We start from the raw sequence: 27,887 nt of genomic DNA, 5'->3' as shown, positions 1-27,887 counted from the left end.
TTCTTGATTTGAATTATAAAAACATTCTCAATTTTAATAATATATATATACTAACAAGAATCAGCTGTTAACTTGCCAATTAAATATTTTAAAATATTAATACTATAAAGACATATGTCTTCGGATTTAAATATTCGTAACATAGTTTCCAAACATTTAACCGAATATTTTTGTGCATGTAAAACAATTTTTATGTGGTGCAAAAATCGTGATTAGGCGGCTCCATAGAATTGTTAAACTTTTTTTATCGAAACCTTTGACAGCTGTGAATTGCAGAAACTATTGCATGTGCCATACACAATCTCACAGATTTTGTTAAGAAAAAACTCTAAGACGGCGACATTCGAAAATTTGCACTACATGAAGGCAAAGTAGCGCTCACGCGTATCTGCAACACACGAAACGTACATGCAACAATCACACTAAACACACTAATCACTCTAAGTACTTGTAAGTGATAAATTATTTAGTCTGGAAATGTGATTTCAATTTTGTTTGTTATTTACATTTCAATTTGCGTTAAATTTATTGCCTCGAAGCTAACAAATAACAAAAAAAAACCAACAGAGACGTGTGCCAAAAACATCTTTTCAAGCAACACAAGATTGTTTGAATGTATCTCAAGCCTGTTAAGGATTCCCTCTTTAGTAGTAATTTTTATGGTGCGCCACTGTTTAAGCATTTATTATAGTATTTGAGTATGTCTGTATTAGCATTTAAATTTATGACTTTTCTGCCGCTTTTCGATTGGTTGTAAAAATATTTAGTTAAAATATTACTTCGTAAATTGCATATAAATATTTAATATACCAAATCAGACAAATCATTTGTAAATAATCGCTAAAAATTATGCATAAATTCATTTGCACTCTGTAGGCTTACGGGTAATTTTATGAAAATGTCATCGTGTGATTATGCAAAGTGCGTGTCTCTGGATTTAGTTTTCCATTTTCAGCTGCATTAGATTTGCTTTGAAACGTAGATTTGCGTAAACGAAGTGATTTGCGCAGGCGGGCGCCAATAAGTCGTCGCAACTAATTTCAGTTCTCTTGCATAATTGATGCATTTGAATCGATGCATCGACCGATTCCAAGTAAACAAGTTGCAATTTAACAATATTGCACTTTTTCGTAGTGTGTAATATATATATATTTTTTTTGTTGTAAAAAAATATATTGATAACAAATCAATTAGTGATTTTAAATGTGAATAATTTCGAGTCGTTTTTCCTTGAAAATTAAAAAAATAATTACATGGTTACTTGAGTTCACCTGAACACTTCAAATAAATTTGTAAAAAAAATTAATAATTCAGTTAATTAAAATGTCTTAAGAGTTGCCAATTCAATTGAAAATGATCATTTACAATTATTTATTAATTTATTAAAATAAATTTCAAATTCTTAGAAACAAGTTTTATTGAAATTTCTTAGCAATTTTGCATTAAATTTTATTTCTTAGCACATTTATCAAATTTTAATTGAATGCATTTATGGTAAAATATTTCACATATTCCATTATTACTATTATATTTTATAAATTACTTGTGTCACCATACACATTAATTTCCATAGAATATGTTGCATCTCCCATAGCTGCAGTGATGGGAGTTTATCTCCTACACATTAGCAGTTCAATATAAATGTCACAATGCTATAAACGCAGTGAGCTCACAATTTAATTATTAAGTAAATAACTTAATAATAATAAATAACTTTGGGAAGTCTTGCTGTTATTTTTGATTAAAATTTTGATTTTTTATCATCTTTCAAATTTGGTACTCAATTCAAGGTACAGATTTTTTAAAAAGTGCATTAAAAAATATTATTTACAAAGTGGAATTTCAATTTTGTAAAATATTTTGCAACATAAAAGATTCATTGATATGAAAATCCATGATAAAGTCAAAATTTTCGACTTCCAATCGTCAACATTTTTGAAAAAAAAAGTAGAATAAAATACCTGTAATAATAATCATTCATAAAAGTAATTGAATCAGACATTAAAAATGTGTTTTTTGCAAAGTAAGCTTACTTATAGATACTTTGTTCTAATGAAATAAAATTCCAAAAGTTACTTACTTATAGATAACTTACTTATAGATACTTTGTTCTAATAAAATTAATTTATAAAACAACACTGTTAAAACGACTGTTAACTCTCCTTAAATATTTAAATAAAAAGAATAAATAAAAATCTTATAGATGTTTCCAAAAGTAGTGAACTAGAACAACAAAAATTCTTTTAATATTATTTTAATTAATTGAATTTTTGAATTAATTTCAAAATTTTATTAACTGTATTAAAAAAATTATTCAGAAACTAAACTACAGATTTAAAAATAAATAAATAATAATAAAAATTTATCAAATGAAAAATATAGAAATTTAATAAAGAAGTGCTAACTAACTGCACCAAAACAAAAGAATAAAAAAAAGGAAGAGTTTCTGTATACAAAAAATATTTTCAATATTAAAATCATAAAAATCTACAAGTTACTTAAATAAATCATTTTAAATGACCTGGGAATTGGTAGAGTATATCAAAGTAAAGAGAATAGCACTCTCCCTCTAATAAATATATTTTTGCCCAGGTCAATTATTGAAAATCTTATTGCTATCAATCTTAATTGTCTAACTGAACTCTACAATTCAATAGCAGACAGTAAGAAACATTTGCATAAAAGATTTCACTGAATCTATCTGTAAAAGAACACTAATCTACCTTCTTTATCAGGAATTGTTTTGCATTGAAGAGTTTTTTTTATTTAGAAATATTTATATAACGGTACCTGAATATAATCTTCGAACTTTGTACAAATAGTTGACAAATTAATTAATTTAAATAGAAGTAAATTTTTGTAATTATTGCTATCAATCTTAATTATCTAAAAGCGTTTGCTTTTTTCAAACCCTTAGACTGATTTTTTATTTTCTACTACTTCAAATAATATAAAACAAAAGTAAATAAAAACCCCAGCTTTATTTTGAACGGAAATGATAGTTTATTCATTTATAACAGCTTTTTCTATCTACTTTGTAGACTATCTTTAGTCTATTGTTATGCGACATAAAGCCCAGCAAGTAAAGAAAAAAAATAATACAAATAAAAATTTATAATTAAACTAAACTGAAGTGTTTTATTTTTAATAAAAAAAACAGGTTGACTAATAGAACACAAATTCAAATAATAATTCCATCTTTATCTATCTCGGCATCAAAGACAAAACTATAGCCGGCGCTTTTTGGCTCATCTAGTATTACCATAAATTATTCTTCCGAATAAACATACTGGAAGCCATTAAAATATTTTCTTTTCTAGTACGACCAGTTCCTTTTTCTTTTTTCTTAACTTGCTGAAAGGCAAATTAGTTTCTGTGACACTTTGACTAGATAGTGTCTGTGATCTCTTGTGTGATCAACGCTCACAAGTCTTCCACTAAAATATGGTAATATTATTTAGATGATATTATAACAGTATCTTCTTTATGAAATATATGTCGCATTTATCTTCGCAGAATGCAATTATGTAGTAATCTGAGCATCCACAGTATCACACCATTTCCGCACTCTGTCTCTGACGCACTTTTGCATTGAAGACAGAATGCTTTTCAAGTCCTTGTGTATACCTTCAATATCATGGTGCCTTTAGCTATACAATTTTATGATAGGTCTGAATTTTTCTAATGGTGGATAAAGAAGCATTGCCATAAGATACGCAATCTTAAACTAATTTAGTAAGTAATTACTTACTTATAAAGCGAAGTTATATTTTTGACACTCATTTTTCCTTATATTTATGGTTTTAGATAATCTAGAGTTAATATATGGTCAATGGTGAATGGTATTGGAGGGTTTTGGGTTATGCTAAAGCCCCTACGCACTGCAACCAGCTTAATCTATTGTACACCCCTTTGTATTTAGACATTCAGTATCTTGAGGAATCGAACCAGCTCCTTCGGAGGGAGTTTTCGAAGGTCTTCATACTCTAGTTGGTATACACCTAAAATTTTGTTTCTTCTGTGGCCTAGTGCATTACAGTCGGAGATCAGATATTCCATAGACCTTTCCTCATCACAGCACAATCTGCAGCAGTTAACATATATTATAAGTCAATTTTTGTCAAAACAAACTGGGAGTTCAAAAGTCCGATTTTTTCTATCTTATTCACGCATACTAAATTATATTAAAATAAAAACAAATATATAATTGTATATAGTTTTTGTTAGTTTCCGTGAAAGTGCTTTCCATGAAAAGAATTTGGTTGTATCGTATATCTTGCAAAAAAATGATAGATTTTTCAAAACAATTTTAAAATAATAAATTTGAATTTTGTTCGTATGTATGCCCACATAGTGCAAAAGTGTGAAGTGCGTCGGAAGTGTCAAATTTAAAATTTATCACGGCACAAACCACACATTTTTCTAATGCTATTTTTGCTTTGCTATGCAGCAGCAAAACCGAAGTGATAATTCACAGCGAAGTGATAATTCACAATGCCATTTCTGCTCGCATAGCATTTATGTTACTCATACGTCCGGGTGCCTGTACGCATATCTGTAAAATGCTGCAATGGTTTTTTTCAATTTACTAAAATAATCTGCAAAAAACATAAAAATCACAAAATAAATCATAAAATAAATCGAACTATTAAACTAATTTAAGCTTTTAATTTAAAATATTTGTTATATTAATAAGCAATTTTTATTGCAATCATAAATTAAATTGTCAAATTGACTTACTTTTAGTGCACAGCGACGTGCGTTCATATTAATGATTGCAATGGCTTCATAAATCTCTATTAAAATGCATTCAAAATCATATAGTACCCAATTATCACACAATATGTGTACTGTATGCGCTGCCTACTCATGTAGTTATGATATTGTAATTTTAACAAATTTGCGTCAATTAAATGAGTGCATTTTTAATAAATCGGTTGAGTTATTTGTATGCAAATTGATGGAAATAATCACTTCATAGATCTGTTTTGAAAAATTATATTTAAATTTTGAACTCAAACTGAAAACAGTACTTCGATTGTTAGTTGTTGTTGTTGTGTTGTCAACAGCAATGATAACAATATTAACTTCAAAAACAGCAACTGTTGCAAGAGTGAAAGCAATTTTACAATAAATTACGATTTCTTATGTTTATGCATTTAACATGACGTCTGACGTTGGTTTAAGGGTTTTTATTTTTATTTTACTTAAAAACAATGTTTTATACTTTATATAGTTTTTACGCACTTTAGTCATTTCATACTACATTTCATACTACGAAATGCAAATTTCTTTAATGTCTTCTGCAAGTATCTTACACACTTTGTAGACGTCACCAGGCAGAGCGCCATAACATTGCCATACTATATGATCTCTAGTCTTAGTCTTAGTCATTGATTCTGCAGTATCTTGCATTTCAAAAAACTTTGCAGAATTGACTTAAGATATTTTATTTCTTTGTTGTTATTTAAATGGATTTCATTTTTGAGTTATTAAGACAACAAGCAAATACATAAAAATATGTTAAGACTTCTTGAGTGTTAAGTAGCATAAATGCATTCACGCACACGTACTAAACGGACCCATAAAGATATATTTAATTACAAAAAGTTAGTGATATTTTGTAAATAAAAAAATATGTCTTCTGACTTATTTGTGTAACATAAGTGAAATAAACTATTTTAAGCTTGTACGTGCGTCTGAATATTTATGTTTTTACACTTAAGTACTTAATTTGTACAAATATTCTTATGTCTCACAGTAGACATGCTGGACAAATGTTTTCACCATATAATGCTTTTGTGACCCCGATATGCCAATCAAAAAAACTCATGTGTAACTACTTCATGTGGAGATGTAATTTTAATCTGGAAAATAAATACAATAAATTATTTGAAGTATCTCTCAAGTCGTGTATTTTGTAATGTTTATTAAATCATAAAGCTTAAATACACAATTCCCAGCAGATTTTGTGGTGTGATACTAGATTATATATTTAAATCTAGTATTAAATCTAGTTTTTATTTAATTTTCATTCAATTAAGTCAATTAAATTTACTTATTTATATTTAAATAAACCATTTACTTAATTGATTATTTAATTTTATTTTTTCTGAAAACCTTAAGAGTTCTTTAATATCTTGTGCTTTAACTATTTAAAAATAAATAACTGAATTGTTATTAATTTTATTCACTTTTTCTGGAAACCTTAAAAGTTGTTTAATATCTTTATTGCCTTCATTGCTTAAAAATAAATAATAAATAACTAAGTTGTTATTAATTTTATTAACTTTACTAAAAATTTAAGTTGGTTATAGAAAATTTCTTCGAATTTTAACCATTTATGAGTAGCTAATAAATAATTGATGTGCTTTTTATGCACCTTTCCTGGAAACCTTTACCTTTTAATTAAATTATTTCCATTTATTAAATTTTTATATATGTCATAGAAAAAATTCTAAGGATAGCTTCGAACTGAAACTATGTCGAAAACCTAAAAAAACAAACTGACCCTAAAGAAATACATCAGCTTATTTCCATTCAACACTATAAATTTTGATAACTGTTTATACTACGTTTTCACTGCTTACTTAATAAGTTACTTAAGTAACTTTAAGCTTTTGTCGTTTCCATTGATATAAGTTACTTATTACATAGGAAAGGGCTTTTGTGTGTCAAAAATTTCTTTGAAAGTTTTGAAAATTTTACTCAATAATAAATCACATAAAAAATGAAATATAATTATACATATTATTTAATTATTTTTAAAATATAATTTATATTATTCTTTTTATTATTATTAAATATTTAATTGATGTATTAAATCATTTGTATATATACTTAATAAATTTATTACGTATTCAAAAAAAAAAAATGATTATATATATATATATACCATATGTACTATAGTTTTATGGTAATATGAGTCTGAACTAATATATAATATTAGTTAACATGAGTCTGAAATAAACTGTACTGCAAAAACTTAAAACCTCAGTTTATAATAAATTTTAACAATTTCAAAGAATCATATATGATTTATGGTATAGAATAAAAACCAGAAAATAAACTTGGATAAGAGTTGTCAGCTACATAGTCAGGAATTGGGCTTGAAGAGCTAAATCCTTGCTAACGCCCGTTAAAATGAATCAAAGGTCTATATTTATAAATATGTACATTCATTATGTATTGATTACTGTAAGATAAAATAATTCTTCTTTAAAATTACTGAAAGTATTGGAAAGCGAAATTATTAGATTCTTTTCTATAAATTTATACCCCCAAAGACCACTTCTAATGGGTTTTTGACAATACTTGAAATAAATATATGTTCAACCGAGAAGTTCAATTAATTTTTTTTTTTTATTTAAATTTTATTTAATTTTGTTTTTTTATTGTTGTGTTTACTATTTACCAGTACAAACAGTTCAATTGTTTTCTTATATGACATTTTTATAAATATTATAAATTTAATAATTTTTTTCAATCTCTTTTTCAATCTATATTCAAAAATCTTAGAAATTTATAAATAAACTCTATATTTGTTTGATTGTTGGTCACACACAAAGAATATTAAAAATATCTAAAATTTGAGTACGTAAATTAAAACAGTTATTCCAAAAAAAAATCAATTGAAAATTATTAAAGGTCTTCTAGTTCTAAGTATTTTTGTCATGCGACTCAAAACAACGATAAGATACGCTGTTTAATAATAATAAAAACAAACTGCAATAATTTTAAAGTAAATATGTTAAAAATGCTATTGAAGCACATTTAAATCAATTAAATTTATTCAAAATCAATTGACAGCAAAATAGTAGAAATTATTTTACTTATTTCTAAAACTTCATATGATTGAAATATAATTTTTCTAACAAAAAAAAATTAAAAATTTGCTAACATTAATTTAATTTTGTTATTCACAAAACAAAAATAAATATCTAAATGAAGTATTTAAATCAATTTTGTGTATTTTAATAGCTAATTGAGTAACCATTAATAATAAATTAATGTTTGAATTTATGTTGAATTTCAATAAATGTCAATTAAATAAATTGAATTGTTATATATTTTCGATATATGAAAAACGCCGACTGCACAGATGGAAGTGCATTACAGTTTATTTAACATAAACCAAAATTAATCTACACAGAAGATCAAACTACCTGAAAAAATAGGCTTTAAATTGTTATAAATTCATAGGCATTATCTGTCATTTCCCAGTGTTTGTTCTGCGTTATCGCATTACAATATACAAACAATAAATAAATAATAAAAAAATGTTGTTTACAAATAAATTATTGCTTTTAATGTTTAACAACTTAATTTCGTAAATTTTGATAAGCTAAATATTCCTCTTCTTTTTTTGTATTTATTTAATGCATTTTTGGTTTTTTAATTTTTTATTATTTTCTTTTGATGATTATATAGATTTATTATATAGTAATTTATATGAATTGTTAAAGTTGCTACTTCAGAGCGGATGTTTCTATTTGAAGAGTATTTAAATTCTATATATTCCCGCAATAAATTTATGACTATTTAGTTTAAAGTGAACTTTTTTAACACTTAAAATGATAATATTTCAACAGTTTTAAAAATTAACATTACATTATCATTTCACCGAGTTAAATGCCTTAAGCGTTATAATTACAATAATTTAGATACTTATTTTTATACTATATTTTTCTTCACTTATACATATTGTAAGTAAGTTTTTAACTTTGCAATGCTTATACTTTAAGAAGTATAATAAATAATATGAGTACATACATATATATATACTAACTTCCATCTCCAGTAGTTATATTGTATTTAAAAAGAATCAGAAATACACCTTAACATACAAGTCCAGCTACTGACGCATAGATAGTTAACAGAAATAGTAAAGGTAAACATAATTGTGCTATAATATAATTAATTCTCATGTCATATATTTATTTTATATACCATATTTTATTTATATTTGCTGGCAAACTCAACAAGAGAGTATATACATTAAGACCGAAAAGTTTTCGGAAATTCTCATTTAAAATTCGCGCGCTGTATATTTTTCGATATTTTAAGTTTATGTAGTTTGGCAGCAATTAAGGACAATTACTATGCCAAAAATGAGCGCGATCTGTCAGACAGTTCGTTTACGGCAGCTGTTGAAACCAGTTCACCTCAGTAGTGCGTTGCGAAAAAACAATGGAAAAAAATATTGAACAAAGAGTTTGCATCAAATTTTGTGTTTCGAACGAAATTTCGTGTGCAGAATCGTTGCGAATGCTACAAAAGGCTTATGGGAAATCAGTTTTATCGAAAACTCAAGTTTATGAGTGGTACAAAGCCTTTCAGGACGGTCGTACGACCGTCGAAGACATTTCGCAACGCACTACTGAGGTGAACTGGGTTCAACAGCTGCCGTAAACGAACTGTCTGACAGATCGCGCTCATTTTTGGCATAGTAATTAAGGACAGTGCTGCCAAACTACATAAACTTAAAATATCGAAAAATATACAGCGCGCGAATTTTAAATGAGAATTTCCGAAAACTTTTCAGTCTTAATGTATATTACTCTCTCTTTATACTACTGTTTTCCAAATATTTACTTTAAAATATATAATATCAATTTTTGCTGATATGTTTATATAATATTTGATTTATTTTATAAATAAATACATACATATTTATACAGGGTGTTTGCCTGAAAAATTTGGAATGTGTAGAAATCAATATTCAAATATATTTCCAATACTCTTCCGAGGAAGGGAAAGACCTCCTCCATTTTAACTATCTACAATATGGTTTGTAATTCCGCAGTTCAGAAAAAAAACTCTTCTATGGAAGAGAGCGTTATTTATCTATTTATAGACCGTGTTAAAAACAAGTCAATATAATAAAAACTTCTTGCTTCATCGTGATTCATAAACCTTAAATCATTTCGTTTAATAAATTTCTTTAAATTATTTACTTTATTTACTTTAAAAGTATATAAATCGTTATACTAAGGTAGAATCATAAATTATGATGGTTCTATATTGATTTATTTTGAGATATTGATAAGTTCATATGTCATAAAATTATTGTAAAACTTTTTTGGATCATCTCTCATATATATCAATACCTTATTCTGTTGCTTACAACTCCTGAGCAAGCGACGGAATAAAGTCGAAATTTTAATATCTCACTACACCCCACCTATTTATTGACTTTACGGCCACCTATGATAACATAGTCAGAGTAGAATTATACATAGGAAACATGCCAAGTAAAAATTGACTGCTTACTATATAAAATTTTTTTTTGTATGAACAATCCGGATAGTGTGGGGCGAGTTAAAAGTATTGCTGTGATGAAGTGAAGAGTGGTGAAGTGATGAGTGAGAAGTGATGAAGACTAAACTACATTATAAAATATAAAGTACAATTATTGCTGTTCTATCGTCAATGCTACAATATTATTTTATTTACATTTTTGAAAATATTTCACCTCTCCATAACACCCAAATTCCTGCTATATGTATAAGACAATGATCTTAGTAGTACTCACATTTGAACCCGTAATTTAGTTGCTTACCTAAAAAAAGCGCTCTGTGTTCTTAACAACGTTTGAAAGAAATGTTTAATAGAGAGTTAATGGCTTCATATGTGAGGAAGAATGCATCCGAAAACTACAATTACGAAATGTACGCGATCTGCCTCAAAGCGAATACAGTTACAGAAATAAAGCTCAGTACTGTACGATGGACAGATAATGTAGACCATATGAAAGATAAGAAATCTGCTCTGAAAGTCTTTTGTGCAGATTGTGTGAGGCGCTGGATGTACGGTCTAGATCATAAGCTCGAATGCTCGGAAAATCCAATTGGATAACACTGTCTTCCATAAAATTTCTTTCGTTTTCTTTACTAAGGAATTTTTTCTCGCATTAATGTCTGATAACTTGAAACTACCCTGTATATATTCTCATATATAGTACATACATTATTCTCATTAAATCAAATAATTGTTAAATTGAGTGCATATGTTATATGTATACTGGAACTCGTGTTTGTACAAGATATCAATTGATTAGCATTCAAATTAATTTCATTGATTTAAAATTCAACCTTTTGAAATATTTATTCTAAACTGTAAATATTAAATATTATAAATATTTATCTTGAACAAAATGAAATGTATTTATATGCATTTGCTGTGGGAGACCCACCCTAATTGCGATGATTAAATAAAATTATCATGTATTTTATCGAAATTAATCAATAAAATTAAATGATATATGAAAAATCTCAGAAAAAAAAAAATTATTTTTTAGGTGGGGTTTCGCAAAGTCATTTGCATTTTTACTTCAAACGCAATTTAAGAAAATCTCAAGTAAAACTAAACAAAGTCAATTAAAACTATTGAAAATTTTTTTATTTATTGAGAAATTTTCATTTCGATTTATTGTAAATTAATCAACAAGAAGATAAAAATATACTTTTAATTGCATTTAAAGTAAATAACTACAAATTATGCCTAAGAGCAAAATTAAACAAGTCTTAAAATAAATAATTACGGAGAAGAAGAGCCAGTATGTGGTACGGTGTGGTGTGGTGTGGGGTTGTGTATCTTTTGTGTTGCCACATAATTTGATGTGGGTGGGCAAGCTGAGAATGAATTGTTCACTTTAATTAATTCAACTCAAAGAAATTCATTATTTTAATGTTTACGTGCAGCATACCACGCACTTTTTCCACTCAGTGTAGACCCAAAATCGCAAGAGCAACACTTCAAACTGACGTGACGGCAACGCTGTAAAACAATGTGTCAGTGTCAGTACCAGAGCCAGAGCCACTGCCAGTGCCAGTAGCGGTAGAGGTAGCCGCGGAACTAATATATACAATACCACCTCCGCCCCAATAACCACAAAAAGTTAGCCTGCAATTTTCTGCTTGATTAAATTTATACAAACATTTTAAATTAACGTCGTTAATCTGCTTAAAAGTTTAATTTGTTTTAAACAAACACAAAGCGTCAATTAATTTGTTTATAACAAAAATTAAACAAAAAACGAAAAAAAAACAAAACTTACAATGGGAATTGTTCTCATTTTTGCAGGGTGTTTAATGTTTCATTTTCGAATATGACATTGCAATTAATTTTACTTTATTATTAAACTGAAAACCTTTTAATTTGTTGTAATTACTGTCATAAAAATTAACATTTTTATTGTTGTTTTTTTATAAAGGAATGTGCAAATTGCTACACTTTTCAACAGGCAAGTTATATGTGCAATAACAATAACAATTAATTGACTCCGTGAAATGTGCATAAATAATTTTGTAATTAATAATTCACAAAAGTGAAGCAATAGGCCAATAGGTGATAGGCAATGGACAGTGGGACCCACCTGAACAATTAGCGAACTTGAAACTTAAGTAGATATGCAGCCATCCATAAGCCTAAACCTCCATCAATCTAACTCATATCACCAAAAATCCAAGCGAATCTATGTATAGGATCTTGTTTTCAACCCCTTTAATGCAACGTCTCCTACACATGTGGGCTAAGTAGTTACGATAACTTTCTTCTTTATTATAACTCAACTGTACAGTTCACAATAACGCTTGAAATGCACGAAAATATTTCTCCATATGGATCTTTTACCGGCATTCACTTTTCAAATTGATCCGGGTTAATTATAAGAGCTAGCCTTTTAATAAAAAACACAATCAATAAAAAGTATTATCTGAATATAATATCTGAATATATAATAATATGTATAATATAAATAATAAAAAAACCGAATATGTCAAATAAGAAAAAGTTGCTTTCTGGAGCCTTATCCTACAGTAATTTCTAACTATACTATAATTTAATAGGTAACAGGGAAAGGTAAGACAATATACATTAATCCGCATTAATATAGGTATATGTGGGATAACTTTTAAGTGGATACTGTCTTTCTAAACTAATTTTTTTAAATATAAGTTGTATAAATTTTAACATGCAATGAAAACTGTTGTAATAATAGTGGTTTTGCAGAGCTAAACATGTCGTGATAACAGACGATGCTTCAGCGAAAAAGGTGTTGAACGAAGAAAATACACGAAAATGCTGTCAACAAACTAGCAGTAGAGTGATTTGTTTCAGGAAGTACTTAACAGACTATAATGACACTAAAAAAAGCACATACGAAAAAGAGGCAACTGAACAGAAATGCTACCGCAGGGTGGAACTCAAAAATGGATTATTAGGGCTGCTTACCTAGACCTAATTCGGAAATCATTTTAAATAAGTTTCTACAATCAGTTTTGAAGATGTGAACTTTTTTATTGACTTCATTAATTTTGTAGTATTTGTGGAGAGATTTTCTTTATATATACCATATAAAGTGGCCTATAAATTTATAAGACTACCTAGTACATATTCGACACTCAAGACATTCTTAGTCTACTAATAATTTCTTCACTACAATGTAAACAGTACTTTTGGTGCTTTTATACCAAATTGGTATTTTAATTGTTTTAAAAATTTTTTACAAGTACTGCTACTTTGTAATGAGAACTATGCCTGACATTATATTAATAAATCACATTATTTGTAATTATATAATATAGTGAGGATATTTTTAAGTTTTAAACGCATTTTTTTAATCAAGTAAACTCTATTCAAAATAGCTTTCTTGTTAAAGCACATAAAATTCTTAATTAATAATTTACTCGTATTAAATAATTTATTTTATATATGATTTTCTTCTAAACGCCTGATCAGTAGTTAATATATAGCCAATTATTGTCCTTTATATGGGTATATAAAACAGTGCATTGAGAGGTCTTCACCTTCTTCCATCTCACTGACCCACAGACGGCACTAACACTGATAAAGAAATCTCTATGTTCTATACAAAAGTCGCTTAAAAATGTAATCTAAATGTCTTAGTTGATAATTTATTTAGTCATTAAATATTCCATAAAAAAGTACCTGTGTCACATAGTAAACAATATGTTTGCAAAGCTTTCTGTTGATATGACATATCATTGGCATTATTTCTATTGCGCTATAAAATATTCAAATTCGCAATATAAAATTCATTCATATTCTTCGCTTGCCGCCACTGAAAGAGTCATTTAATTTAAATGAATTAATTTATTGTTTAGTGTAAACATTTTAATAGTCCGTTGCCGTTGACCAAGTAGACAATTTGTAGCCATGCAATGTTTTCACACACACGACGTCAATAAATGCTCAAGGGTCTATTAACGCTCCATATTACCAGGCAACGACGGGTGGCAGTGGCTTGATTTCTAATTACACTTTAAAGCATTTGCGTAATTAAATCCTACGCAACATTTTATGTTTTTGTGTAGTTATACTTTTGTGTTGTTGTGTATTGTACATTACACAAAGGCCCTTGGATAATTTTCTCAATTAAATTAAATTAAATGGTATTTGTTTATCGAAAATTACGAACCGCTCATTTACATTGCAGATACTTGTTAACACATTCACATAAGCATAGATATAGATAAATGTAAATAAATATAAATAAATATAAATGAATTGTAATGTAAACTAGATTTAAATTGAAATTTATTAGATTTCTGATAAACAAATTGATTTTTCAACTTGGAGTTTGACTATGTATGCCACAGACAGCCTATATATTTCAGTAATATCCGCAATAGTGCACACTATACACTCCCGTACGGTTTGTAGCCACTCCGTTTTATTTCTGAAAGCATTTGGCATTATTGGCTTTTAATTGTTTATGGGCATTTATCAACATCTGTTTAAATGTTTAGCTATTAGCTTTTAATTATTTCATAGATACTGCTATGAACTACATTCGCTGAAAATACACGCTGGGTCCTTCGAGACAGTCGCAAAATAATAAACTTTGAAATTTATTGAATGTTTTAGTGAGAATTGAGAATGGTAATTTTTTTACATTTTACATTAAATATTCTAGCTGACTGGTCTGATGAATGTTGTAATTAACTTTGATTTTAGTCAGAGTCCATAAAATTTGTTTCGAAATACAATTAAAATCAATTTTAATACTTTTATATATTAAGATAATGAAACAAGTTTCAGTTATTAATGGTTGCGGTTGAGTAATAATAAATTTTTAAGAGAATAGTTGTAGGAAAAAACTTTTTTTTAACACAAAAATGTAATTACATTGATTTATATCGAGACCATAAAATTAATCAACAGTTTGAATATAAATATTTATAATTATTTAATAAAATCATTAAAATATCTTTTATGTTTATTAGCTGTCAATTCGATGATGTGCGGTTCAAACGTTGAATATGGTCAAGTAATTCAAAGAATATCTGACTTCTATGATTACTTGCCTATGTAGCTTACTGTAACGAATCTACCTATATTTTTATATCTACAAGAACTTAATTTATAAACCACAATTCCTAACATGTCACGGAGAAAGCACTTCAATACAAAAAAGAAGATAACCTTTCTATCTTCACTACCACAACCCCAACGAAGTATATTTTGACTTATATGATAAATTTGAAACTGGTTTGCATTGTTGTATCTACGCATAATATGCCAAAACAATAATCATGCTATTTGCTGGCAGACGTAAGATTCTTTGTGTAAAAATCCTATGATATTAGGATCAGAATGTTTCCTTATGGTACTTTTCCTTATGGCTATTAAACTTCAGAACTTGGCCCAAAATATCATACACCTTACTACTTTCATATAAACACCCGATGCTCTTATGCTATATTGAAGCGTTGTATTACCACTGATTCTGATATGAGCCCTTAAACATTATACCTTGGTGAAAAATTTGGTCAATATAGGAAAATGAAATTATTAAAAAAATTAAACTGTTGAAAGCTGGTAAAAAATGCTGCCAATATAAATGCTGCCAATCAAATAGATCTGCCCGGAAATCTTGACGGGTATGTTACCAAAAAGAATCCTGCTCTATAGAAAAGAATGATGGAGCGCAAGAGTGGTGATTTTTATTGACATTGAGAAAGAAGAAAAAAAAATATTTAAGAAAAGAAAAGTAAAAATAAAAAGAAATAATGAATTCTGAAAAATAGAAATCTGAATTTTCAAAAATAGACTAAAATCTTAAAAATGGAATAAATTCAAAGAATAAACCAAATTTTTAAAAATAGATTATATTCTTATGAATAGACTAAATTCTTAAGAATAGTCTAAATTCTTAAAAATGGACTAAATTCTTGAGAATTATCTAAGTTCTTAAGAATAGACTAAGTTCTTAAGAATAGACTAAGTTCTTAAGAATGAAGTAAATTCTTAAGATTAGATTAAATTCTTAAAAATAAACTAAATTCTTAAGCATAGACTAAATTCTTAAACATAATAAACTAAATTCTTAAGGATAGCCTAAATTTATAAGAATCAAACACAGAGTTGTAAAATGTTACAGTAATATATCCAATAAATATGTTAACGTGTTTGTAAAGATGTTAGTAATGTAATACTTATTCAAAAACAAATGTACATATTGAATTCCTTTTGTATTTAAAAACTTAATTTTATTCAAGAATTATGAAAAATTAAATTTACGTCAACATATTATATGTAAACGTCAAAAAATGCAGCACATGGTAACACATAACATTCATCATCCCTTTAGAATCATTTTTATCAAGATAATCGATTTCTATGCCATATAAAGTCCCTCCCGGTACTATGAATCTATTATATTAAAGGAACCGTAATCCTGCAGCTTATATTATTCCATTAGTTGTGGTCATGCCTAAAAGATCTCTTAAATCAAGCCAACATGAATTTGCATATTTCTCGCTACTATGTAAGCCAATATTGTGTCCATTACATGACGTCCATACTCCAGTTTTTGAAATATTTTACCATACAATACATGAATGATTGCACTGCGCATAGCATGTTGTCGAAACGAGACTGCAAAAAAATTGCTATATTTCAATTAAGCCAACAACATAATTAGTTAAATTACAAGCGCTGCTGTGGATAAATGCCGTGAACACATAACTGCAAGGTAGGCAGTTTGTGCTTTGTACACCAAAGTGCACAGTATCTGAACCATTTGCAAGGGGTAGCAAAATATGCAAATTTCAGGCATGAAAAAGCAACCACAAAATTTCCGAAAACAACAACTGAGATACACACATGTGTGTATTTGCCTCCATATGAATTTGTACTTATATATGCAATAAACAAAAAATCAAGCATAACGCAACCCTTTAATTTAAATCAAAATGCCACAGCTGCGTCGAAGGCAAAAACAATATCACATCACCACACCAACACACCACACAATACCGCATGTCACATGACATGTGCCCGAAAACACAAACTAAACGCAGATATTAAATTTAAATACATGTAATGGAAGAAAAAAATTTGCTACTTCAATCACATGCCGGCCGCAACACTTTAATATGGAAGACCACTGAGCTTTAATGATTTGTTGCACGAATTTGCATCACCAAATGTTATTTCAAAAGCCACAATTTGATGCAGTAATGCACTTTTGAACGTACGTGCTGGTCGATCGAAATGCATATTTAGTCAATTGCAGTTTTCGTTAATGCGTGTCTAATATCATTGGACTGCCCTGTGTAATGATAAGTGCTGAATATGCGGAATATGCGGAATATGCTGAATGCGCCAAATGTGAACTTAAGCAGTTCTCATCGACTGTCTTAAAACCGCAGTTGACACTTTGCACTGCTTAAGCCCGTCGGTGACCTCTTAACCGACACACCGCCGCATTATGTGGCTTTCACTATTGCGGTATGGATAATTTAATGCATTTGCATTACTGCCATCAAAGCAAATGGATATGCAATTGTCTATATTGGCAATGCGCAAAGATATAAATATTTCAAAAAAAGGGAAAGGAGAACGCTATAAAAACTTTAAGTTTTAGTATAATATAATTTTTGCTTACCAAAAATGGTATAAGTAAACATATTAATACTGCAGAAATAAATAATTTTGATGGTACACTAATAAATTTTAAAAATTGAAATCAAGAGAGTACTCATTTCCAACAGAGCGAAAACACTCCGTGCCATGACAGATCTATAACAATTGACCCTAACAGATTGCCAGCACAAATAAACCACCTTAAATAATTGTCAAAATGTTTCTTATTATATAATAATTATAACATTATATTTATTATATAATAATAATTATATAATATAATGTAATATCCTTATACCTATTATTCTTCTAATGGACCAGTTCAACATCAGACAGTCAAAAAGTTGTGGCCGAAGGCCTCATCTCTATATTGAATTATAATCCGTAAAATATTATAATAAACCAGATAAACTTTAAATAAATCAAATATAGAAAAAATTAATATAAATTCAAAACAAGATTAACTAAATAAATAAATTAAAATACTTAACTTAGGTTGACAGCTTTAAGATAAATATATTAAATATTTAACATAAATAAACATATTGCCCCGTAATTTATATATTTATAAAAAAGTTGCTATATAGCAAAAATACTCTTTCCGATTGTTTAAACAATGATTTAACAATGATAACTTTTTTCATCGGCCGACTTTAAGTGTTTTATATATAACGCAATTCGAATAAGATCGAATAAAATGTAATATATTGAGACTTTGTCCACTTCTTCTGCAATTTTGCCAATATGTCAGACCTAAAGAACTACTTTAAAGATTGAAGTCTCAAACATATTGTGGACAAACAGCGTGCCATTTAAGAACACTCAGGTGTCCCGTTCTAAAGTGGAACCGAACTGATAATTTTATGAACTTTACCACGTCCGTAATTTGAAAAGATGACAACTCTATTATTTGAGTTAAGAAACAAGCTATGACTATTTTGAATTTTCTCATAACTAATGATAGATATTTACATATGAAATAGAGTACAGTTTCCTTTCCATCCACAAAATGACATTGTTATTAATAAATCAGCATATACTATAGTCACAATTTAAATCAAAAATTCTAGAGAGCATAATTTAATAACATCCAGAATTTTTAAATTTAACCTAGTAGTCAATACTATATTAACATTTTAATTTATAACAATATTATATTTCAATTTTAAATTTATATTTTATTTTCTAAATAAAAAATTTTTAAAAGAACATCTTTACTAAACCATTGACTTGTTGAACAAAAACCATTTCAAGTTGAAAATCCAATGTACAACAGATAATACAATGGAGAAAAAATTTATGTACCGTGATTATGGCCCAGGACATCCACTTTATGACCATGTCATAAGAATGGCACTGGAGGGAGAAAAATGCTTTAAAAGACCTCAACAGATTAGACGTCCTTTGAGCTATTATCGAGAAGTGGTGTGGCAAAGACAACGTGCAAAGCGGGAAGAACGAATTCGGTGGCTACAGAAAGAACGTCAGGCAGAAGAAGATCGTCAAATGAATTGTCGTTGGTTTTCTATTTGGAATTTCGCAAACGTACTAATAGAAGGTTTTTGGCGTATATTTTAGTATACTTAAAATTGTTCCTTACCAAGTCAATAAATCAGCATTGAACGTGTTGTTATAAATATATGATTTCAAATAATATGAAATATATACATACATTTTTATATTATTTGAAATCATATAATTATAACAATATAGACCGTTCTTTACAAAAATAACTAATAATAAAATTTAAATGAGATATAAACAATAACAATAGGTATTAATTCAGCTACTATAAACTTATATTAACTACTCTTATCATACAGTCTAATTGAAGAGGTTTATAGATTTTTTAAAAAAAGCTTCAATGTTTTGGAGATCACAGCACACTTCTACCATGTACTATCAAAATTTTTTTTATTTTTAGTAGAAAAAAGAGGAGTCTTCACAAGTTATAGAAAGCTCATACTTCTTTTTTCTGATTGAAGGCATATCTCTGTCATTATGTAGTTGATTTTCCTTGGCAATCAATTTCAGTATACCTTAACAAGCTATATGAGAAATTATTAACATCTCAAAGAACAGTTTTTGTCACTGTCGAGTATTTTTTATGTTATCAATTGTGCATTGCTTCGCAGGAGAAGCCTAATAATAGCTATTATATTATATTACGTATAGTGTTCCAATGCTTTCAAGAACTTACCAACTGGTGATGGTGAGTTGCTGTTATGTTGCTACTGACAGCAATTACTTAAGTTACCATATATTATTGTACAAAACTGCTTGCCTTATTAAAGTGGAATTTAAATTTAGTTCGAGATAAAATAATTTGAAACTGGCCGTTTTGAATATAAGTAATTTAAGGATGATTATATACTATACATCTTCTGCAAATGGATTATATATAACCTTATGTTAAGAATTTGGATAATATAAAAAGAAAAAATACCGATCAAATTATTTCAGAAGAGAAGACATTTCTACCTAGCTCGCAAATACTCCTAAATTCTACTTACCATAATACCTGTTGAAGGTGCGCTTAAGAAACACCTAAGGAACCGAATACATCTACAAGTATCCATTATTTTTCTGTTGGGAACAAAATTTTTAAAGATGCTTATGGTTTAAGTGTTGAGATAACCAACAGTATTAATCAAAAAATATAAAAAAAAATTCTCAGTAAGAGTTCAATATGGATGAATATGGATCCATAATCATATTATAATTATAGAATGTATTAATATGTCCAATAGTACTCTAAACCAACGTTAAGACCCGTAGCTATAAATTCACATGTAGATATATAAGAAAACTAGTACCGTTTTCAAGGCAACCGCCTTTCGTAAGGCCAAACGTCCACTGAGTAGACTATATGAAGCCTACTTTTAGTATAATTGATGTTGCTCTCTATTTCTGTCTATAAAAGCGTATCTCTATGTTTTATGAATTAATAATCAAAATAAAATTTGTCAATCGATTCGACTTCTGATATAACAGTTATAAACTTTATTTAAAAATAAAATAAGCACACAAACGTTTCAAAAATAAGCAAATTATATATTCGTATGACAAACATTTGTATAGCAAATGCAAACTCATTTCACTGTTACTAATATTACAAATTCAATCACTACAATCAACAGTTAATGCCCAAAGGTGCAATCTACAAAATACAATCGCTTAAAACAATCTAAAATAGGACCCAACAAAAAAGAAGGTAAACAGTGTGAAAAGTTGTTTTTAATTTGAACCTGCAGCAATGCAAATTACTGCAGTTGACCAACACCCTGATCTGAAATCTAAAATCTGAAATAAAGTTCAATCAGAAAATTTATTATTTCAAGTAATTTTTTTATTATTATTTAATTTTTGTTCGATTTTTTTTTTCATAATAATTGAAATCATGTGGTAACACACCTATCAAAGGCAGCAACGCCACATATGCAACAAATTTCGCTCCAGCAAATTTAAACAAAAGTCTTAACTTTGTTGGTTTTCGCAAAGAAAAAAAATACAAAAAAAAATTAAAAAAAGGGTTTAATAAAAGGAAAAACCTAAAAATCGAAAGCCAACAAAAGAAACCAATTTCATGTAAATACATTAGCAAACAGAGAACTTTTCAATTTGTGCTGCAGCAATTTCAACATTTACTTTATTTAATACAAAAGTTTTTGCCTGTTGTTGTTGTCCTTGTCGTTGCCATTGTTGTTGTCTTTGTCATTGTTGTCCTTGCGGCAGTTGCTGCTGTGGTTTTGTGCATATGCAAAGCATCTGTTTGGGAGTATGTTTGCCACTGTGCAGTAGTTTTATTGGCTCACACTACACACATGCACTGAACGCACTGCAGCGTACATGCACGCAACACACATAATATTTGTTAAATACAATAACAACTATAATAAAAGTAATAACAAAATAAACTAAAATAAAATGAACTGAACTAAACTGAACGTTGAACAACGAAAATATTATAAAAATTTGTTAAAAACCATGAAAATCAAACACAAACCAGTAGCAAATACAAATTCTAAAAGTGCTGCAATGTAGCACATGCTCATGTATGAGAGCGTATCCTGTGCCAGGAAGTCAGCAGCGTGTAGAGCAGCAACGCCTTTCGTAGTTCCATTGTTTCTATGGTTGTTGCATGTATGTTCAGTGACTGTTAGTGCCGGCGTTAGTGATGGTGCTAGTAATGATGTTGGTGCTGCCGCTGCTGCTGGTAAATGTTTTTGTTTGCATGTGTAAACTTTACTGCTCCACTTTTCATAGGGGAAAAAAACTTGGTCAAAAGTTTAACCGCGATTTATTTTCTTCTTGTATTTTTACAACTTCATTTTGTAACAGATTTTATACTCTTTTTTTTGTTGTAAACTATTTTAAAGGAAATTTGAACTGTCATGGCAAATTCAATGCAAACTTGTTATGATAGAGAATTATGCCAGAAATTCAACGGATGTTAATAGAGACAATATTATTAGAGAAGAAACTTTAAATTTTAGACTTTATAAACAGTTTGGAGGAAATTTTTTGACAGTCGAATAGAAGTATCAAAAATACATAAGCCTTTAGAGTTAAGTAATAACGTAGTTAGAGATGTCATCTAACTTAACATATGTATATAAAATAGAGTTCACTTTTAAAAATACCAATCTTTAAAAAAATACCGACTAAGCCTTCTTAGTAGACATAGAATTAAAATGTATAAGATATATATACGCCAATTAGACGATTTAGACTTACTTCGGAAGAGGTTTTTAGATAATTCCCAGACTTTAAAAAACAATTTACATCAATTTAAATAGTTAACATGCATTGGTAATGCACATATTAGTGTATGTAGTCCATCAATTCAATTAGACTGTATATATTAGTAAATGTAGTCGTTCAATTCAATGAGGCTTCAGCTCTGTAAAGCCCCTTCCATCCTGACCATGGCATTAAACAATAATCCTTCTAAACAAGAAGCAGGTACATTATGTAATAAAAAGAAACAGCTTAATGTATTTGCTATCGGTTATAAAAAAAGTCTAGCAAATCATCTATAAGTCGCTAAAATAATGTTTCAACACGGAATGATATAATGAGAAGAAAATGATGATTAGTTAGCTTCTCGTTCTAGAAACCGATCAAAATTATATTTCGTAACAAAACATCAAAATAAGATAATGAAAAAGAAAAGCTAAATTTCGTATCGATTTTAAAGCATACTAACTCGAACTCTCAGTCAACCTACCGAGGCAAAAAGTCAACAAAAAGCCTCCTACAATTTACTTAAAATTGTTCGGTTATTCTTATTTATGCTCACTGGCATTCTAGCAAACTTATGGCACAAGTTGTCATAGATATAGTGCATGTAGAAAATGTAAACGGCAGTTTGCAAGAACAGTTATTAGTTTTGACAGAGCACATACAAAGCAAAACATCATAAAAACACAAACAACACATGTTTAAACCGATCACCAAATAGTACGCACACAAAGAATACGATGCAATTGCTCAATGTTTATATCATAAGATATTATACATATATTCTAATTGTAGTGCAAAAACTTTAAATTTCATAATTTTTTACATGATATTTTTGATGATATGTGTCATTTATGAGAATTTTTTTTGACAGATTTTCAAAGATACAAATGAAACTAATGCAACTCAATTTTGATTCATACTATATTAGACTTCCAACTAGTTGATTTTGCAAAATTTGCAAATTTCACAAAATGTGTGTTAATATTTTGAGGACATCTTCTCAAGCTCATTAAATAGTCATCATGATATGTAAAACATGATACCATACTTTATAATATCTTATATTTAATATTCTAAGATCACTTTCTCAACCTCATTCAATAATATACAGGATATATAAAATATGTTGCTTCATGATATCGTATGTAATATTCTGAGATCTCCTTTTTTATATTTTGTGAGGTCTATTCCTTAGTCTAAGATCAATTTATATTGGCTTATTATTTACCATTATTACATCCATGATATACGCAGCCTGATTACAGAATAATTTGATCCACAACTTAATCTCTGTTTAATTATTGGAAAAATACTCAATTGGCGCCACATTCAATGTAGTTACCAATCCAAGCATTAATTCATCTATTTAACTGAAAAGACATGCCTCTTTTCAGATGAAATTGCTAGCAGGTTACTTGATGGTACATCTACATAACTTTATTTATTTAACATTTAGCATTTAACAATTCACTTCTTTTCTAACAACCTCTTTATTGATCACAATATTTATCACTTCTTAGCTGAACTTAGTAAAAAATCAATTTTCCCATAAACATATACTAAAAATATTTATTGCATTCAATTTAAATATTGTTACCTCTATTTGAATTTACATGAAAATGAAAAAAAATTATTTTAAATTTATTTTAATTTATATTCAATTACATGGAAAACAAGCTTTAAAATGACCTCCATTTGCAGATAATAAATATCTTTTACTGCATGAGTACCAGTGAAAAATTTGTTTTTTCCACAAATAATATTTATTGCGTATAATAAAAAATTATACGGCAAATATGTCAACGATTCCATGCTAGGAAAGTGCCAACTTTTATAAATGTTAGTGTTTGTGTGTTTATCTACCGCTCGCATGTCCTTCAAATCTGTGGAACAGAGTTTTGGTCTCATATCTGGAATGCACATACAAGTAGAAGATATTTTTTGGTTTGTTTTTGTCTGAATCGTTTTTGTCGAAAGGACAATTGGGGCAAAGCTACCAAATTTAATGCAATTTACGTGCCAAATTACGTACTCCACGTACATTACGAACACTTACGTACGTCATCGAATTCCCTTGCAGAGCATAAGCATCTCTTCCGATGGTTATTGAATGTATTTGGCGTCCGAAAGTCTGAAATAGTAAAGCGCATTGAAAAAACTTCACTGCAAAGTATGCACATTTTTTTTGGAGAACACACACTGATATATCTAAAAAATATTCTTCCATAAAAAGAATGTCAAAAGGAAACAGATAAGCGTACCGAAGAACCGCTGAAAAAAATTTTTTAATCTGATGTTTTTTAGCTTTTGTAACTAACAACATTTGCCAAATACCAATATGCATGATGACTATGAGAATAAGAATGTGAATATGAATGCAGATAAGGTTGAGCAGGATGGTAACGTCAATGTACAGAGCACACACACGACCATGACACAGCGTTATACGAGCTCCAAAGACGTTCACAAAGGAGGAAACTCTGTTGCAAGAGCAAACGTCATGGCATACGGATGTACCGCCGCAGAGCAAGCATAGCACCTTTTATTTGCTATTTTTTTTCGTCTTCATATATTATTTCGTCCTCAGTTTTTGTTTAGTTTAGTTGTTTTGGAGTCAAAATCTGGACCAAAAACTTTTATGCAACGAAATGTTGGAGCCATCGATGCACAATGCTGACGCGTGCACACAACAACACAAAACGCCCCAAATTGGTATACAATAAATGGAAATTGTAGTCGAGCAAAAAACATCTTTTCATCATCATTTCAGAAATGTTTTTGTGCAGAAACTCGCTTTTCATGGTATTACCTTTGCGGTTTTTACTTACATTTTCTAATAGGAGTAGGTAACGCATAAAAGCAGTTTATTACTTCAGTGTGCTCAACTTTCTTTTGTGAGGGAACGAAATGACTTTTTAGGTATGAAAAAATGCAACACACTTGAGCATGTCTTAACCTATATTTTATTTTTAACCTATACTTTTCTTTCCATAAAAATCTCCCTTAAAGAAATTAAGCTATTTAAGTTGATGCAGTGGATGAGATTTTGTTTTCCTTTGAAAAGTTTTTCATCAAACAAAACAACAACGTCAATATAAAACCAGAGATCTAATATTATCCTTTGAATAGGCCCGGGTATCTATTTCAAAATGGTAAATTGATCATAGGTATAAACAAAACATCTATGAAAATATATATCTCAATATGCTTCGTAAAGTATGTTTGCCATAAAAATGAATCTATAATATAAACAAAACAACAAAAACAGTATATAGTATAGTATAGCAAAAACAAGTCAAACCATATTTTTTATCACTTGCACGTACTACTGCATATTTGGCAATCTGCCATCAGAGCGAAGAGAAAAAATTTAAATTTGAACTTAAAAGGATTTTATGGATATTACCTTGACACACATTATCAGCCATTTTGACATTTCTACAAGAATGGATTTCCAATTTGCAATTTGTCGCCAATCACGGACGAAAGTTGGCTATGACGAAGTATCTCATTCATAACTGTCACATAATCTTAAAACAACATCATAATAAAGCTGTGATGTTCATAAAAGTTGAAAAAAATATTAAATGAAGTTGTTTTTAAATGTCTGAAAATTTTGGAATTTTTGATAAGGAACCGCAGAATGTACTTTGAAATTTTAATTTGGAAGTAACAGGAGGATTTGGAAATAAAGTAATTCAGTCAAATTATCACGTTCGTCATACGTAAACTCAACAATTAGTAGAGAGCGACGATTCACTTGTGCGTTCTAATGACCTTCCAAATATACAAATTTTTAAAAATTTAAGAGACCAAACTGCCAGTCATTCTCTTTCATTCTCTAACTTCGACCGAAATTATAAACTTATAATCGAAGGATGTTCTAAACTTCAAATTTAGATATCAGTTAGGGCGGCTTGTAAAACTGAGATTCTAATATGGCCATAGTGCAGTTCAAGCCAAAAGGTCTAAAAGTGCAACAGCTTCGATTGCAATTTAATGGCGCAATGTGTATGTATGACACAGTCAGATTATTGTTCAAAATATTAAATTTAGGCATAACTTTAGGTAACGGTCATCACCATCAGTTCCTATACCTCCCATTGGAGCATAGGGCCTCAATAGATAAGATAAATTAGAAACATTTCAACATTTGGAAGACTGTATTCGTACCAACTTGATTCCTTAATATATACCCCGGCGTTAAAAATCTTCAAGAGTACTACAAAATTATGTATAACCTAAGTCGTGCACTTTAATTGCACTTGCTTACATATATCATGTATAAAGTTTCAACAATGATCTCGTTCTGTGGACAACTATGTAGAAACTGTCACCTTCATTGAATATATCTTGGACTGCAAATGAAGTGACTTCAATATATAAAAGATTGTTCCTCTACTAAAATGTCAGAGATAACGAAGAGAGACACGCAGTCTTTAAAGTTCAGCTGCAAGATCAAATAGTTAAACTAAGCTAAGGCTGTTGTTGTAATGCAAATAACACCTGGTATTAATACTTCCCTTAGCGCTTTTGCGGGTATCACAATGGCGCCGAATCATAGTATTAATATTTGTATTGAGATGCGCCTTGTCAACTAAACCTGGCTTACTACGCCACTGTTTGTCAACATATATGATAAAATAAATTTTATATATTTCACACCAAATCTGTCCACATTTTATTAGTTAAATAATAATTAGTATTTAATATATAATTAGTATTTGTGACATGTTCACCAACATTTTAATTTTATTAAAATTTCTTATTTTTTTTTGTAATTTTAGGTGCCGTCTGTGGTGGTAATTGTTGTGCTAATAGCACAGAAACTGAACTCAGACACAAAGCGACCACTGAATTTGAACGCCTTTTGCATCATCACACCGAAAGCCTGCGCGGCATTCTGGAATCTACAGCGAATTTATTCCAGGGTAAGTGCAAATGAGTTTTGTGTATTTATAACAACCAAATTAAATGCAAAAGTTTAATATTAAAATTTATTTTATTTTTCTTTATTTTTTTGGATTTTATGCAAATTATTAAAAATACGTGCCAAAATATATAAATTCTTTCTGAAATTGCCAACAAAATTATGACTTCCTTTTAAGTGACAAGGCTTAAAAGGCTTTAACTTAAAATTAAATGCTTAAACTTATAACTAAAAAAAAACAAAAAATGTGTGTATACAACTAATATTGATATTTAATTTGAATTTAAACATCATTATTGCGAATTTTTATGGTTGTCTT

At 28.8% G+C, this 27,887-nt stretch overlaps 1 protein-coding gene across 1 annotated transcript in view; it reads left to right on the top strand.

The window, feature by feature from the left end:
* The window catches only part of LOC119686081 (division abnormally delayed protein-like), a 152,449-nt gene extending 124,866 nt beyond the window's left edge, over positions 1-27,583 (top strand). The window contains exon 2 of the mRNA XM_038100581.1: positions 27,426-27,583. Within this exon, the coding sequence (XP_037956509.1) occupies positions 27,426-27,583 (158 nt within the window). The remainder of the gene's footprint in view (positions 1-27,425) is intronic.
* Positions 27,584-27,887: the final 304 nt, after the last annotated feature.

Source organism: Teleopsis dalmanni, chromosome 1, assembly GCF_002237135.1.
Source record: "Teleopsis dalmanni isolate 2A chromosome 1, ASM223713v2, whole genome shotgun sequence".
Classification (NCBI taxonomy): Eukaryota; Metazoa; Arthropoda; class Insecta; order Diptera; family Diopsidae; genus Teleopsis; species Teleopsis dalmanni.
This window is presented reverse-complemented; position numbering and strand designations above follow the sequence as displayed.